Raw genomic sequence first — 17,286 nt, forward strand, 5'->3', positions numbered from 1 at the left:
GGCACGCATGACCCAGCGCCTTAGCAACAAGCTCCTCTACCTGAACCACCTCACCTGACTCCACTGGTGAACAGGCCACCCAGGTGCTTCCCTCTAAGGAGTTCCACACACAGTCGACTGAGCGGGCAACTTGAATACACTCAAGTCTTTATGGAAAAACTAAAGAGCTCAGGTGGTGCAACAGTGCAGCTGAGATAACCAGCTCATCAAACACAGGGACTGTATGGTCACAGGCCAGAAATGGGTAGTTTAAACATCCCCAAGCTTAAAACAAGGATGGATTAATTTTCTCCAGACCCTTAATTCATGTATCTGTAAATGCATCTGTCTGTCTGTTTTGAAATCGCTTAACTGTCAAAAGGTTCACTTGACAGGCTTCACACAGGTGACTGACTCAGGGCACCAGTATGTGCAGTGAATACAAGAAATGCAGTAGATACTAAACAAGCTGCTTCCGCCAACTCTTACGTTTAATGTGAAATTAGAAATCAAATGAATAGAACTTTTGTCGTGTAATTCATCTTCTACCTATTTGTTCATATTGGGCGAAAGGCGGGGTACACCCTGGACAGGTCGCCAGTCCATCACAGGGCCACAAACAACCATACACTCTCACACCTACAGCATGGAGATTTGCCTAATCCCCCCCCCCCCCCCAAATATTCACAAGATACAGGCACATAATGAACAGTTATTGCATTAGTGGATGTTGATTTTAAAGAACTGTAATATTCAAGAGGCCAAAGTTGTGCTTTGTACCCCCACAGCGATCTTGACCTTAAGCCTCTCAAATTATATCAGTTACTTGGTGAGTCAAAATGAATCATTGAAAGCACTCTCTTTCAAGGCGTTAAAAATTATACATTCACTCGGTAAAAAACAATTGTGAGGTCAGAGTGACTGTACCTTGACCAAAACCAAAACAAAATTGAATCGGTCCATCCTTCGGTCTAAATCGATATTCATTGCAAATTTCTAAGGATTACTTCAATATCACATTTAGAAGAATAGGACATGCGCAGACATTTATACCGACGTATATGTATGCAAATACAACGCAAAAACAGAATGCCGCCAGCATGAGTATAAAGTATAAACAAAAACTTTGAAAGATATTTGACCTTTGCTCCCGATGAAAAAGGAGCCACAAAAATTTGGTTGAGGCCGGAAATATTCATCCACCACATTTGCATTAAGTGTGTTGCTCATATCTGTAGGGAAATGAAGTCGACATAATTGTTGTGTCTCCATAGTTAAGTTCATCTTTGTCAACGCCCGCGCGGACACTGTAGCTACACAAAAGTAACTTTTTGAGTTCACACAACCACACACACACACACACCATAGGAATGGATGAAGAACCCACACTAAAAATAATCAAAAAATTTTCCAGTTGTTGTGCCAGTAGTCTTGTTTTTGCCTCGTGCTAGTCATTTTTCGTAGATTATCTGGTTCTATTTTTGTAAAAAAAAAAATCATCGGACAATCAAGTGCTTTTTATTAAGTTTAACTAACACTAAACGACAGCGAGAAGAGGACAAACAGCTTCCAGTGGGTGCATGGCAGAAGACATTAAAATAGCCAGTGACGTTGCGTTCTCCAATAAGTGACCATACACGATACCCACACACCTCTGTGTTTTTTACATTCCGGGTAATTATACTTGTTCCTTGTTTGAAGTCCAGAGGGTGAGGTCATGTGTGTAGATGCGTGTGTGCCTGTGTGTGTGTGTGTACGTGAATGTCATCAAACTCATTATGGAGGATAAAGATGCAAGTGGTCCCACCCATAATCTGCATGGACGTTTGTGTATCAGGACATTCAGAAATATAAAACACAAATGGAGAAACAGCTTCTTTGTGTGTTTGCATGGTGATACTTACATACAACGGAGCTTGCTGTGGATTGAGTTTCATGTCCCTGGACACTGTAAAGGAAAGAGCAAATACAAAGTTAGAGCTTAGGTATGTGAATGTTACACTGTAACTTCATAAAAAAAATATATTACAATATCTAATACAAAGCCGTCTCTCTATTCTGCAGCTCAATGGAAGTCTAATACGGATGTCTGACTTAAAAAGAATGTGATGTTCAGGCCATGTTTTGTGAGGCCACCTTGATGCTGAGCTGAACTATTGTTCTTGTCTAAGAATAAAATCAATTTACTGAATAAAGTATGTCCACCACCCCTGCTATACTAGGTGGTGATATGCCTCCTTTCAGCCTGGATTTCACCATGTTGTTGGTCATTTTCCAGGTTTAAGCAGAGGGTTGCTACTGTGGAACATGCACAGAGCACCTAAGCCACTTTGAGTTTAACTGAAAGTATACATGCACTAGTAATTTGACTCCCAATTGTATTATCTGGGCGTATAAGTCCGACTTTGAGGAATTAGATTTAGTGCAATTTCAGTCACATTTTTGTGCAAAAGTATAAATTTGTAGCACATTTGACAAAACTCCCTCAAGGTGTTACTGTGAAGTCACATCAAACATCGCCCAAATCAGTGTTTGTGCTAAAGGTGAAAGGATTCCTCAAATACCATGTACCAAGTCAACTGACCTTGACTTTTGACCCTGATCGGTTTGATTATTGGTCACACAATTAAATACAATTTGACTGAAATGCCATTGTTGTTATTTTCTCTTTAAATTGTAAGTTTAAAGAGCTGTTATCGTGTTTGAGTACAATAAGACCGCTCGGGAGAGAACAAGACGACCAAATGAATCACTAAATATGTTAATAATCAATTAAATGAAGTGGCCCTACCTCTACACAAATAAACACAGAAGACACACACTGACTCACACAGGTTTCTGTGCTTGTTTACTGTAAAATTGCTGCCATAGTGATTACGTTTTGTGAGCTCTAAGCCTCAAGCCTCCTAATCACCTATTCATTTTTCATTAAGAAAAGAAGGGAAGTAAACTACCAAAGCACACTGCTTTGCCTCTTACACACGGGTTTATGCTGGGCCGATCAGTTAGCAGGATTTAGAGGCTCATGTTCACGTTTGATTCCCCACTCCCAGTCTGAGACACAGGCCTCAAAGCTGTTCTCTGTGCACAAGGTCAGAAGCAGTGAGTGTGTAATTACATCCAAACAAACATATTACAGCTGTACAGTTAGGGACAAACGGATTACAGACCTCTTTATTGAACTTTCTTCAAGAGATATTGCATGCATTCATCTATAAATCAAGGGACGTGACAGCTTTGAGAGCCTGAATTCTCCTCAGTTATTTGGAGAGAATATTTTCTTTTTGTTTGCTGTTCCCTGGCATTAAAACAAGTCCTTGCTGTTGGCCTCAGTGGTCAGCAGTGCATTAATCACACGCAGCCCACAGCGGAGGAGTTGGCGACAAAAGGCCGGGACCTAATGAGTTCGGCAGAGTACACAAAAAGAGTCAATGCTGGACTCAACAGAGCGCTGAAGCACAGCAAGGCCAATTCACATTATTTACCCCCAATCCAAACATTTTTTTCCACTTTTCTGTTAAATAAATGGGCTTGAGCTAGAATTAGGCGGATCAAGTAAGGGGATAATCAGTAGCTCTAATAATACTCTGGAGTCTAATCCTCTTGCCTTAAGTGCACTGGGCCAGAGACCAGCTTCCTCACCACATGCACAACTTAGAAGACTCTCACATAATGTCCCCAACAAGCTCAGTCATTCTCTAGCATTTTGAAATTCGGGGCATTTGTCGTCTGCCGTCTTTCTGACTAATTCACAGTATGTCACCACGCATGAGTCGAGGTCTTGCTCAAATGTGCTTACACAGGACAGATCGCCGCTGTCATTAATGGCCACTGCAAAACGTAACCCACTTTTAATTTTATAAGAAATATTTTGGAACAAGCATCTTGCTACACTCACAGTTGTGAGTGTTGAAGACAATAATTGAGGGAAGGATTGTTGCGCACTTTGCATTTTATTCTTCTTCTTTTGACAATTTCCGACAAGAGATGTAATGCTGCCCTTCACCGTTTAAAATTCTTAATCACAGCTTTCTTGCAGTTTATTCACTTCACCTGGCTTTAAATAGTCACATCTGGCAGCTACACATAAGAGCTCAGTCTGCCACTTCCATGGTCACTTTCTTAGCTCAAGGGCACCTCAACAGGCATTAAAGGAAATGTATGTCAGAATGAATTTAAATGAGACGTTTCTCGACTTTCCAGGTTGAAGGATTTCTTTTAGACAGACAAATATCCAGCCTCGATTTTAGCTCTGCACCAGCACTTGAAAGTCCAATCCAGTCTATTGTCCTGAATATAGTTGATAGTCAGTCATACAACATAAGTTACGTAATCCATCAACACAGTGTTGGCCATACACATTCAGTTTTGTATTGTCATTTTACTATTTTTCCATACATACATTTAATCCATCGCATTGATTTACTTTATATTTTTGTTTTTGACCCAGAAAGCTCAAAGAAACAGCCATGTTATTTCAGTACATTGTACAAACTTAATTGGGACATAATTATTAGCACTGCTAGAGTCAGAAATAATTAAAAACCTAGTGTTGCAATGAAATTGCAATTGTTATGGAAAACACTATTTGATACATTTTCATTGCATCCCTTAAAAGTTCTTGCTGCTCAATTTTTCAACTCAGGAATAGATGCTCTTTGGGGAAAAGAAGCGTCCCTCTCCCTGTGGGTCATTTATAACTACAGTTCCTGATGCAGGAAAGTACAGAAGTGGTTCTTGTATCACAGAGGCTGCAGTAACTTCACAGGTAACCAAGTTCCAGTCAATTTACTGCAACAAGATATTTTGGTGCTGTGGAAAACACCTGTGCTTGTAGGTCAAGTTGCAATGCCATAAAATAGTGAAGAAAAAAAAAGGAGTGTTGAACAAAATAAATTACATCTTAGAACTGCAAAGTTCAAGTTTGATACATGTTGACATGTTTGGTTGAACCCATAATCGGGCAATTATATACATAAAACTCATATCAATCAAATCAAATCTTTGAACAAGATGAGAAATAACAACATCTGTTAAAAACCTGCCTATCACATGTGTAATTAACAAAAAGATGTCCATATCAAACTCAGATTCTTTCTCTGGTAACAGAAGAACCTTGAGAAATGACCTTCTCTGAGCACAACCTATGGTTACCTGACACCTAGTTATAGATATTGCACAACCCATTAACTGGGTCTAAAACATTGGGTGCAGCCAGCCTTCAGTCAAGCTCCTTAGAGTCCTCATTATGGCAGAAAATGCTTTTGAACTGCTACTAAAAGAGAATTTGCTTCCTCTGCTGTGGGTATAGGCCACAAAGAAGCAGGGGCATCAGCTACGTTCAAGTGCCCAGCCATCACAAATAGACTGATAAATCAAGAGACAAAAGGACTCCCAATGCTGGGATAGGAGTAGTAATGCAGCAAGTCAGGGATGTGAATGGACCTGTTATGGCTTCCACGGCTCTAATGGCTATCAGAATAAGCCATAATAGCCATGTGACTGCAGCGTGAATGGGGGGATGAATAGGATTAGCTTCACAACTCATTAATTGGACTGTCTTCTGGACACCTCTCCCCATTATCAGCTGAGGCTGAGGATTCCCCAGCACAACTACATGCACGAGGCAGTCTAAGACTGCAGCTTATTAGCTAATAAGACATCCTTTTCTCACCGCTCTGTCTGTAAATGTGTTGTCCACGTCTGTGTATCCAAATGAGTCCAGTTAACAGTCTGGAGGCAATATGAGGATCAATGACCACTGACCTTTCTTTCATACTCTGATACGTAAAGATACCTGGTGATGTTTTCTTGGAAAAAGAAATCCACATTTAGTGTTTACATTATTCTTTGTATCTTTGAGGGCAAACAAATGCAATGCATGAATCTCCTTCCTCAAAAAGGTTGCAGGTGGTTATTTAACCACGTCATGATCAAACTGAATTAACTTCTTTTCTTTATCAAAGGCAAGCTGTATGCATCTAATCACATAAAACTCACCCATAGGACTGATGGTAGGAATAGTAGACAGTTGGTATAGATCACAGGTGACTGGTGGCCTGTGACGGCATTAGCATAATCTCTGTCAACACCACTCCCTCAGAGACTTCCTGTAGAAACAGCTGAGTCCTGTCCAAAGGCCACAACCCTTTAAACTAATAAAACAAAGGCACGTGTTCGGTGCAGGTTGAAGTTTACGCGTTTGCTAGGAGGAGTGTTGTTTGTTGAAAAATGTTTCAGGGGAAAAGTGCATCCGTGTCATGCATGACACAAACTAATCTAGCTCTATTAACTGAAGATGCCTCTTCGATGAGAGGTGAAATGTCTTCAACTTAATTAAAGCAAGTGCAGTTGCCTACAGCTAACTCGTGAAGATGACTATGACCTGGATGACTAAGAACCTTAACAGACAAACCTAATGCTGACTCCTCCCAAACCCCATGATCTATGTGCTCCATTCAAGTGCAACACTGATCTTTAAGCCATAAAAAGCATCCTTATCACACCTTTGTTGGAGGATATGCTGTCAAATTTGAGCTTCAATACTGGGATGTAAAATTCAAAATGACCATGTTCAGTGTGCTTCATATTTGCTGCACTTAATTACAAAACTATGCAGAAGTGCATCTTGTTAAACTGCTTTAAACAAATTATAATAGCGGCATGATTTGTTTTGGCATGACTCTTCCACAACACAATTATCTTGCCTGTGTTCTCAGTGTGAGTCAGCAGCCGAAATCTTCCAGGAGAAGAACACACCAGGGGTAAACACACCATTTTTCATAAAATAATCAAATTAAAGAAAACTCACGGGTCTTAATGTTTACATCTGCTGCTAAAATAGAGCACAGTACTCATCCAACTTTTCCTAAACAAAAACACCCCTCGAAACATTCAATAATGTACTACTAAAATGTCCAGACTGCACAATCAAGGGAAAATACTGAAAAACTAAATAAGTTGCATTGTGTAAACTCATTGAGCATAAGGTGCATCAGTGTCACCTCGAAGCTTCACACTGCAATCTGTCTAGACTGAAAAATGTTCCCATTGGAAAGTAATGACCTTGAAAAATGTCATTGAGGATCTGTCTTATGGGGACCTACGTTTCTTAATGAAGCTTTATTAAATTCAGCAGTATGTATAGAGAGTTGCAGTCAAGGACATGGAGACACCTGTAAACAGGCACACAGATGCCTAATATAGACCCGAGGTGTCATCCAATACCGGAGCTCCATGATGACAACAGAGACAGAATTTAGGGAGGAGCAAGACCGAGCTTGTACCCTGCCCATGAAGGCTCAGTCCCTCTTATGTAATCAAAAGGAGACCAATCTGGCCTGGGTACCTTTCTTTTTGCCACTACCAGACTCAATTTGTACATCACCATTAAATATACGCACATCTTGTCTTGACGTCACCCCCACAAAGGATTCTGCTGGTTTAGGGGTTCAATACCCTCAGCATTCTTGTTTTGGGTGCAAGGCCTCATTGTAGCATAAGGAGATTTGGATAAAAACCTCATGGCAGATAGAGTGCCAGGGAGAGGTTTTAAGGCTGGTTAAAAGCCTGGTGGGAGACATAGTTCATATGAACTGTCAAACAGTTCCCCGATCTTCACTTTCAATCATAACTCCTTAATTCTGTTGTAAACCAGCCATGTTTTTCATATCCTACACAGTTTTTTGTTTGTTTTTTTTGCATATTGAAACAAACACGTTATATTTGATAAACTAGAAACAACATGTAGAATATCTTTATTTTTTAAATCCAAACTAAAAGTTTAATTACAAATAATTACAAAAAATGTCACGCTCTCTCACTCCCTACCATGAAAATGTTGCTGCTAGATTTTTTCTCAACAGCAACTTTCCTCAAATAATGCTATCTCTCTTCTAAAGTCTTCAAAACTGGGACACTGAGGGGGCACTGTGGCTCAATGAGGCTCAGAGAGGTATTAATATTTAACTCAGACATTTGCTTAACCTTTCGAATCTTCTCCCCCAACGTTTAACCACTAGGTAGTGGCCTAACACGACCACATGACTGCACTCCACAGCCACAGCACAAACCTTCAGAGAGTCCAAGTGCGTCTGCTTTGTGTTGAACGCTCAGCTAATTCTTTTTACGGTTCACTATCAGCTCGGCTCTTCTGGGGCACGGCTAAATTAGTCAGGGCTACATCACATTCTTGACAATGCCACCACAGTAACTTGGACACAGCATGTTGACGACCATTTAGATAGTCACGGCTGTTTGATTTAATCTAACCTAGCTATTGTCTCTATGGACAGATATGAGGCCTTCATGGTGACGCGGCCGTACCAGGCCACACAAAAGCTGCCTCTGTGCAGAGACTGCACACAAACGCTGGCTGACAACACAAGGCCAGGGGATGAAAGGTCTCCTCAGTGTTTGGTGACAGTTATTACCCTCTCCACTGAAACCAAATACCTGTGGGCCCAGATAGCATTATCTTATTGTGAGGGACACTGGGGGCCAGCCTGTAATCAGGGCCTGAGCCTTGATCAGTGCTCCTCCCCAGGTTTGATGCTACCCCCTCCCCCTCTATTTCCACCACCATGAGGAGGTGCACTGAAGTCATATTAAAAGAATAGTTTGGCTTCTTTTCTTGCAAAGCACTATACTCACAGTGTTTCATAATACTATGTTTTCATTTAAAAATGCATAAATTCTGCTTTGGATATGACTGCCATTCACACTATTCCAGTGTTTCAGAAAACCAAAAAAGGTATTCCTGGGGGGAAAAAAATAAAAATATGCTATTGGCTTTGTTTTTGTTTGAAAACATTTTTGGAGCTTTGAAACGATGACACAGTTACCCACTTCCTGATTACTCCTTCTTGGCCACAACTTTACTATAAGCAGTGAACGTACCGTTTTGTTGGTCTCATAACAGAAAGCTTTGTTCTTACTTTTCCCCATTGTTGAATCTCATAATAACTGTAGCAGGTGGTGGTAACAACTTAATTGACGATAGCATATAGTAACACTGTACATGGGTCTACAACGCAGAAGTAAACCATGTTTTGGTTCATAATGAAACTGCAGCAGGCCAAATAGACTATAGCATGCCAGGTAAAACTAGGTTAAATATTATTACAAAGATTGGAAAAAGCTACGCTAGTCATTTCCTCTTCTCTCATCACATTCTCTATGCTAACCTATGCTAGCTGATTGGTAGTGGTAGCTTCATATTTGACTTATGCAATATGTGAGGGGTATCAATGTTCCAAAGGGGAAACATGAAAACTTCCCAAAACATACTTAATTTACATTGAATTAAAATGACTGCTGATGCTACATTGCTCACCTTCAGACACAACAATCTCGGGCTGCTGTTTTAAGAGCTTTATAGCAACCGGATACCTTTGCCTGTGTTTCAGGCCAATTCAAAAGAGTTAGAGCATTGTAGTACTTACTTATTCATTTGACCAGAGTCGTGTAACTGTCATTGAGAAAAAAATAGCAGCAAACACACAGAAACTAAGGGAGATGGCAAAGTTTGAGAAAAAGAAAAGGGTTAGTCCCAACTGGGAGGTAAGAGATTTAGCCATTGTTAACCTCAGTCTCATTGCCAACCTGATCAGATTAATATCACCCCCACCCACCCCATAGCAGTCAAGGCTGTACTTTTAGGTTGCATCAGTTCAATAAACAAACCAAGTTTACCTGATACACATCGAAAGGCAGTGATGCAACAACAACAATAAAAGGTATGTATAAAGTATGCCAGATAATGACCATATTATGACATTATGGTTATTAGTTGCATTATACAGCAAGAGGGTTTAAAATAACAGCAATGGTTTATTCTACCTGAAGCTGAGACATGCAAGTTTGGTCAATCAGAAACTCCAAATTGCCCACAAATATGCACATGTTTGTGTATGTTTATCCTGTGATACAATGGTGACCTCTCCGTGGACTTTACAATGAGTTACACTTCAACCAGATGACACATAACCATCATTCCACGCCCCCATCTCTTCAGAAATCATTTGGAAGTGAAAACCGCTGCAGTGGTTATGAGAAGTGTGGTGGTTGTGCATGAACTGCACACTTCCCCCACTGATTCCCTGTCAGACTAACAAGGCCCAAGTCAGCCCACAAGAACACTTTACGTCCCAAACAGGACATACTTGTGAGCTAAATACAATCTGAAGTAATCTACCTCTGGAACTGCAGCTTGCTCCAGGACATCAATTTAAGCATTTGTTAAAACATACTCTGCATAAAAAAAATAGTACAACAAAGCATTATGGGAAATCCACGACCAAGCATTTTTGTAGCTAGGCCCATTTTTAGCAACTCTAATCTCAGCTTCGACTGCTTTGAGTTTTCCCTTTCTGCATCTCTTCCAAGTTTCAAATATTTAGCCATGAAAATGTTTTTGAAAAGCCCCTTTGCAAGTATAAACTGTGTGGTCATCTTTTACAACTATTCTACATTAGATCCCAAATTACATGTTACTGTATCTTGTATCAAACACAACTTTTACACACATCATATAAAAATGATTTCTATAAAAGTCAAGAGTATAACCCTTTGGTCATAAGGAAATCATTAAAGCGCTATCACTGAAGCACAGGTTGCTAAGCACAGAAGGAGCATCACAGTCAGACTTTGCCCTGGGGAATATTATCAAAACAAAAACAAGGAAGATGTCCTTCCTATTCTCCTAGCTTCATAGACAATCACGATTTTGTTTAGCTTACATCAACAACTACAACCTAAAAGCTATGATTATGTAACTGTTCCTCCGTCACCTCAAATTACAGAGAAACTTTTATAGCAATTAAAACCACGAGAAGGAATTAACTGAAACCTTACCCACAGTCTAGTTGATGGAACCCAGTTATGGACAGACTCCTTCTGGTGCACGTTCAATTCTTGTTAAGCCCATCAGGGAGAGCAGGTGTGTTTATACTAGCCAGGTATCGTCAGCAGCGAGCATGCAAGCTCTCACCACACTGATTACACTGAGCTAAATATGGCTTTGTGCTAACACAGACAGTAGGCAGATCAAAGCCTGATGTCAGAGGGGAGAGGCGGAGTCTACAGGCCACAGGTCAGGTGTCTGCTGCAACTGCAGTGGTGCAAGTCCAACTATCCTCCCTCTGCTCTTTGACCGTGTTCTCCTAAACAATGTCGACACTACCTCCATCTTTTGGGGCTCGTAACAAGGTTTCTGGTGTTGATGCAAAAGGCTATGAATCAGCACGGTCAACAGCTGCACAACCTCAACCACTGAATTACAGGGGAAAGAAGCAGTTTAAGTTTTATTTTTCTGATACAGTGCCAGACATAAAAAGCATAAACAAGCATGTGTGTATTTTGTCAAACTGCCCAGTAGACGAAAAGGATGCTCACATAATACACATTTTTAGATACGCCACACCGTAAAAAGACTTTATAAAAGTTATATCTCTGAATTTAGCACTTTATTGAAGTAGTACAAAAAGATAGAAGGTGAGGTAAAGATCATTCAAAATAACTCAATTGACAGAAATAAATATGCAACAAATTCAGGGAAAATTTATTTTGCAGTTCATGCAGTTAATGAAGCGTTTAACACCCAGAACAGAACGTAACTGCTGTCTTAAACAGCAGCTAAATGTACCTTAAAGTATCAAAGTAGTTACTCACTTTGCTGCCACAGGTGCAGCTCCTTTGATCTGATATATTTGCTGGGTATTTAAACCTCAAAGCATCTTATTTTATAGGATTATCATATTTTGTACAAAACGTCAAATTCATGAACAAGTGCTAACTAAATACAAGTAGTGAAATCAAACATATATATTATGTAAAATAGAGGTAGACCAATTATTCAGGCCAATATTTGCATTAACCCAGACATTACTGGTCACTGAAGTTGAGTAACTTTTTTATATTATTTATTTTCATTAAACAGATAAAAACAAACTATGAACAGCAACGTCCTCAGTTTAAATTGGAAGGCAAACTTTGTTTAATATCTCATGCTGCCTTTAATTTCCTGACATCTCTTTCCTGCTGTTATCTAAAAAGGTACACAAAAATAATTAAAGCACGTCTGCTGTGCACTGGAGAGTAAAACTTCCTCAGCAGCAGCTTAAATGAGTCCTGGTTAAATGCGACAATGTGTTTCACATTCAAATAAGCTTCTTTTTTCTTGTTCAGTTTTAAATTTGTCCATCTGTCAATTGTCAAATGTCTTGTTCACACAAATATGCAAGTAGTGCTTTGATCACAATTTAATCTCTTGGTCACGCCAGGTTGACTTATTTGCCCTCATCCTGAACACAGAGATCAAATGTCCACACAAAAGGAATAAGTCTCAGCTCTGTCTAACGGTTTTAGCATTACAATTACCAAGTGTCCTGTGTCATCTTAATGATAACGCTATACCGCATATTACATGTACCTTTAATTCATGTTGCATGTAGCATTTATACAAAGGAAACTATAATTAGTATACAGTACATGTACACATGACATGTAATGTAATGTACATGTGTAAAGGAGAAGAGCGAATTTAAGCCGGTTTGTGCAGTTTTTGAGAATGGATCAAGTTTGAATACTCTGAAATGTTAATTTATTTGCAATACAATGCTAGTCTAACTCAAAATGATGTTCCTTTTTTTATTCAGGCAAAGTCCTTGTGGGAGACTGTTGTTTACTAAAACTCAGGTAGCGTGTCAGTGCATTACATTCACATCACAGGGTTAAGCCCAACCAAAACCAGTTAAACAGTGTGGTTAAATTCATGGCAAACCTTTGAGTCACCACAGGCACAATTAACCACAAATTCTTTTTCCAAGGGAAAATAAAGTTGAGGGCACAGAGAGTGGGCAAGCTGCAGAGAAGGCTGCTGTTTGGAACAGGGAGTGTGTGGCTGCTGTTTGGCATGCTGAGAGGATTCCAGTGATTCCAGTCTTAACGAAAACTAAGTCAAGGCTTTATTGAGAATATCAGCAGGGAATTCAGCAGTCGCCATCCAAGGCACACAAAACCCATCCTGAGACATCATGAACTAGTACCTGTAAGATTTCCTCTAATGCCTCCATTCAACAGTAAATGCAGTGTAATTACAAGGCTGACACAGTGCATATCCACCATCATCATTAAATTAGGGGGTTTGTGAAGATGAGAACTTGGCTGGGTTCAGCTTGGAGCCAGCAGAATCCTCATAGTAATTTACAGTACTCTAAATGGGAGGATGGCTCCTCTTTCATTTGTTTCTTACACTGGAGCTAAATACATATTTTGGAACTGGGACAGCCTCAAAAGTGAGAACAGTATTTGTTGGGACACACAGAGAGCAGAATAATAAGCTTTCATTTCATGGAGGAATAGCTGAGACATTTTCTCCCGATAGTCACCGTCTTATGAGTAAATATGTACTGTACATTTGCATGGATGTGTACTGGTTTGTACTGGTAATCTGCATCTGCAGCTACAGCTTAGACTACTGGAGAAATACTAGTGTACTAGAGGCTCCAAGACGTGACTACCCAAAGTTGCAACTGGTTGCTTGGAAAAAACTTGCACAACGTCTGGCATGAAGTCCCATAAAAAATCAGTAAATCATTGTTTTTAAACTGAAAAAATAAAGAAAGAGAGCGGGAAAGATTCAGTCTTTATGCTAAAATAGCTTGGCCTCATAATTACGGAATATAGATACAAATAAGAAAGGAACTAACGCTGCTTCAATTTGTTACAAAATACAGTACAGTGCAAAGGTCTTAGCTATCAAATTCTTTGATCTTTAGCATTTGTATAAATATGATTGAATATATAGTAGAAAACTTTCAATCAGTTAAACTCATACAACATGAGTATGTAATTATCTATAATAAATAAACCTGGTGTAACAGACCTTTTTGATAGCTGGTAGGACAATCACAAGTCTTACCAATAACATTAATTAGAGTTCTATTCCAGCTTTAAGAAAGCCAGGGTAGTGCCATCATTGAAGTGTAAGGGGAGGTTGGTCTCACATGAAAGGAGTGTGACACACTAATCAAGAAGCAAATGATTGTTGATGTGATTATTCAAGAAAAAGGGAGAAGTAAAAGTGGACTACCTGTCAAAGGCAACAAAAAAGCACCAATAGCGCCATGAAATATGGTGATATTTTAGTCCATCAATATCTTTTTCTTACACCCCCTAATTCAATTCATCTAGCATCTTCTCATTTTTACTTGAGAAGATACTGTTATTTTAATATAGCATGCATACTGCTGCTGCTGCTACAGGTATACGAAACAATGACCTGGATGACCTTAGAACCTTCATAAATGTTGGTAGTTTATTCATTGCACCAGCTCAAACTATAAAATGTGATGGCAGGCCTAAATGACTGTAAACATAGCTGCAGTCAGTTTGTGTGCTCCCTGCCTGCACACCACTGTCAGTAAAGATGATGACATCCATCGACCCTTTAACCTTTGGTGAATCCGTACATTCAAATGCACTGACTCACAGGCCAGTCTCACAGCAGTAGATGACAAGGTTGCCAAAAAAAGACAGTCTGACAAGACCTTTCTATTGACCTACAGTGACAACAAAAGAAACAGATGCCTGTGTCTAAGGAGTCAAAACCAGTGTTTATGAGGCTCGTGCCACTAAGTTAGAGGATTAACAACAACGGTATCCCGTTTTTGTCATTCATCCTCCCCAACAGCAAACAAAGAAACATTTCTGCCAGCTAGGAAGTATTAAAACAAATTAAAGAAAACCAGTCTTTCCGGCTGCTCCTCCACATTATGTTCCTTTTCTCAGGGTGCAGGTTAAAAAACATTTAAGTACACTTCAAAGATCTAGTGTTATAATGGTGGGAGTAAGCGTGGGCAAGTGTGTGACAAAGTGGGAAACCATTTTTAATGTGCCTGGTCCTGAGAACATGCTGAAGTGGGTGAGGTCAAGCAAGTGAAAATGAATTAGTAGGCTACTGTTTTCCCTTGCATGAGTGAGTACTCTCTCCCACAAGATTAAAAATAAATAAATAAAAGCATGTGCTTGCAACTGGGCTTCCTTGATGACTGAAGTGTTCCCTTACGCTTGCTTTATAGTGGTCTTCTTGAGCATGATTAATAATAGCAGACATTTCCTCAATGCAATTGCCACTACTGGTTCAACATTGGATAAGTTGATTAACTAGCCCTTCCAGAACATCATCAGACAGTGACTGTACAGTACATTAGTATTTAAAATAAGGTATTGCTGTCATCACCTCTAATTGTGTAGGCTGTTGCTTCCACGAGTCATTTAAAAAATATTAAGATGGAAACAACCCTTAATCTATGTGCTACGCGGTAAATATATAGTTTAATTGTTCTACGTTGGCAGCCTCTGTTGGGGGTCACGTTACATTTGAATGGGGCGGCAGGGCTGTTGGTCGGTGCCGCTGAGTTCACAGAAACGTGAGAAGTTTCCCACATTGGCCCAACAGGCAGCGAATAACGAGGAGCATGTCATCGTAGCTACCAAGCAACAAGTTTAAAGCCCTGCGTCCCGCAGCCTTTAAACGCCTCCTCTCCGTGTAACAGACACAAAGTCACTCCAGAGTCCATTCATTGTTGTGGTGGTAGCACAGGCTACGTTTGCAAACGAGTCCTCTTACCTTATGCAGTTGCAGAAGCAACAGCGGCAGGAGAAGCAGTCGTTGCAGTTTTTGGGCGCATACTAATTCTCCTTCTGGGTGAACTTTGAACGTTCGAAACTGGAAACTGGAATGTCCCTTTAAAAAGCTGTGTATTGTTGTTGAGTGAATTAGACGAGCGGCAGCGTAGTTCCTTCTCCCAGCAGCGTCTCCCCGCAGAGAAACATGAGAAGTGAGAGCACTTTCTTACAGTTGTTACTGTTTCCCAGGACAACTCGGTGGGAGGAGTCAGCAGGAGGGCTATTATAAGCTTTACGCCACACAAAGTTCACTTCCTGTCCAAAGAAGACCAGGACAACTGCCTTGACTGTTATTCTTATTTATTTTCTCATTGAACAATGTATTACGTTTTACAAGCGCGTGTATTGTAACTGTAACGTTCCTGATTTGGTCGCACTTTGACAACAGGATGAAGCTGGATAACTTCCTGTTTCTGTTTTTCAAAATAAAAGAAGTCACACGAGGTGAGGCCTATGAAGTGACAAATGGGGCTTTTAAAATGTATATACAGCAGCACAGCCATCAGGCTTTTTAATAACGCAGCAAAGTACGGAAGAGGATTAGGACCACATCCGATTTTTCTTTGGAAACAAAAAAAAAAATAAAAATAAAAACGCCTGAATTAAAGTCAGTATTCTGACTTTAATCTCAGAACAGTCTGTTTCCCCTCTCTTCTTTCTTCTTTCTTCTTTGACTTCTTTTCTTGCACTGCCTTATACAATGTTTTTAGCCAGTGACTTCAACTTTTATTGTTTTACTGCTGTTTTTTTTTTATGGTTGGATGTATTGTTATGTGTTGTTTGTATTGTTATTCCAGTATGAGCTGCAGGATACTTTAATTTCTCCAAGGGGAAAAATAAAGTTTATCTAATCTAATCTTAAATACAATGCAAATGCATAAACACAGCAATAGGGGGCCCACCTTTTCCATGAAACATAATAATGTAAGCCATACTAATGTTATACAGTAAATGTTTTGGGCTGAGTGTCAACATCTCTGCATATCACTGCCCTACGGGTGTCTTGGTTTTATAACTTGATTATAACATGACATAACTTTGTGGCTATTTTAGCATCCCTGGTGTAATTTTTGAGCGCAACCCATACATTTTTGTTGTTGTTGTTGTTTGTCAGTTTTTTGTGGGGAAAAAATGACAAGTAGTGTTTTGTTGAAGTCTCTTTCCTCTTTGACATGAGTTTCCTCTTACATCAACCTGAACCTAACCATTGCCATAATAACTCTAACCACAGGGTGTGAGGGAAGTAGGCCTACACACCCATCACACTCAGAACTACACAAGTACAACTGTGGTCATGTTTCAACTTTATTGTCCTGTTATTGTATAAGGTAAGGCTGAACCCCACACACCTTCTAACCAGCTATTGACGAATATGTTTCCCTGCTTCTAGTAATAGTAAAGTCAGACACGTATGACAACAGTGTCATTGGTCAATGTTCAGTTAGTTTTATTAAAACTATACACATTAACTGTTTTCACTTTAATGTTTAGTACAGTTCGGTATACATATATATATATATATATATATATATATATATATATACACTGTAAAGTAGACGAGCAACTCTACATCTCATCTTGTATCACTAAACACGGATGCTTTGATTTGTAAGGACA

The 17,286-nt window shown here is 39.7% G+C and overlaps 1 protein-coding gene across 7 annotated transcripts in view; it reads right to left on the reverse strand.

Annotated features, from left to right (window-relative positions):
- Window positions 1-15,842, reverse strand: part of LOC131459187 (A-kinase anchor protein 13) — an 88,610-nt gene extending 72,768 nt beyond the window's left edge. For 4 of the 7 annotated variants that reach the window (XM_058628682.1, XM_058628681.1, XM_058628680.1 and 1 more), the window contains exons 1-2: window positions 15,611-15,842; window positions 1,884-1,927 (exon numbers count right to left, since the gene is read on the reverse strand). In XM_058628682.1, coding sequence (XP_058484665.1) covers window positions 1,884-1,916 — 33 coding nt within the window. In that variant the 5' untranslated portion in view covers window positions 1,917-1,927; window positions 15,611-15,842. Of the gene's footprint in view, window positions 1-1,883; window positions 1,928-10,833; window positions 10,975-15,610 lie in introns of those variants that run through there. The other 3 variants (XM_058628684.1, XM_058628678.1, XM_058628679.1) reach the window with 3 other exon arrangements.
- Window positions 15,843-17,286: the final 1,444 nt, after the last annotated feature.

This window comes from Solea solea, chromosome 5 (genome assembly GCF_958295425.1).
Source record: "Solea solea chromosome 5, fSolSol10.1, whole genome shotgun sequence".
NCBI lineage: Eukaryota > Metazoa > Chordata > Actinopteri > Pleuronectiformes > Soleidae > Solea > Solea solea.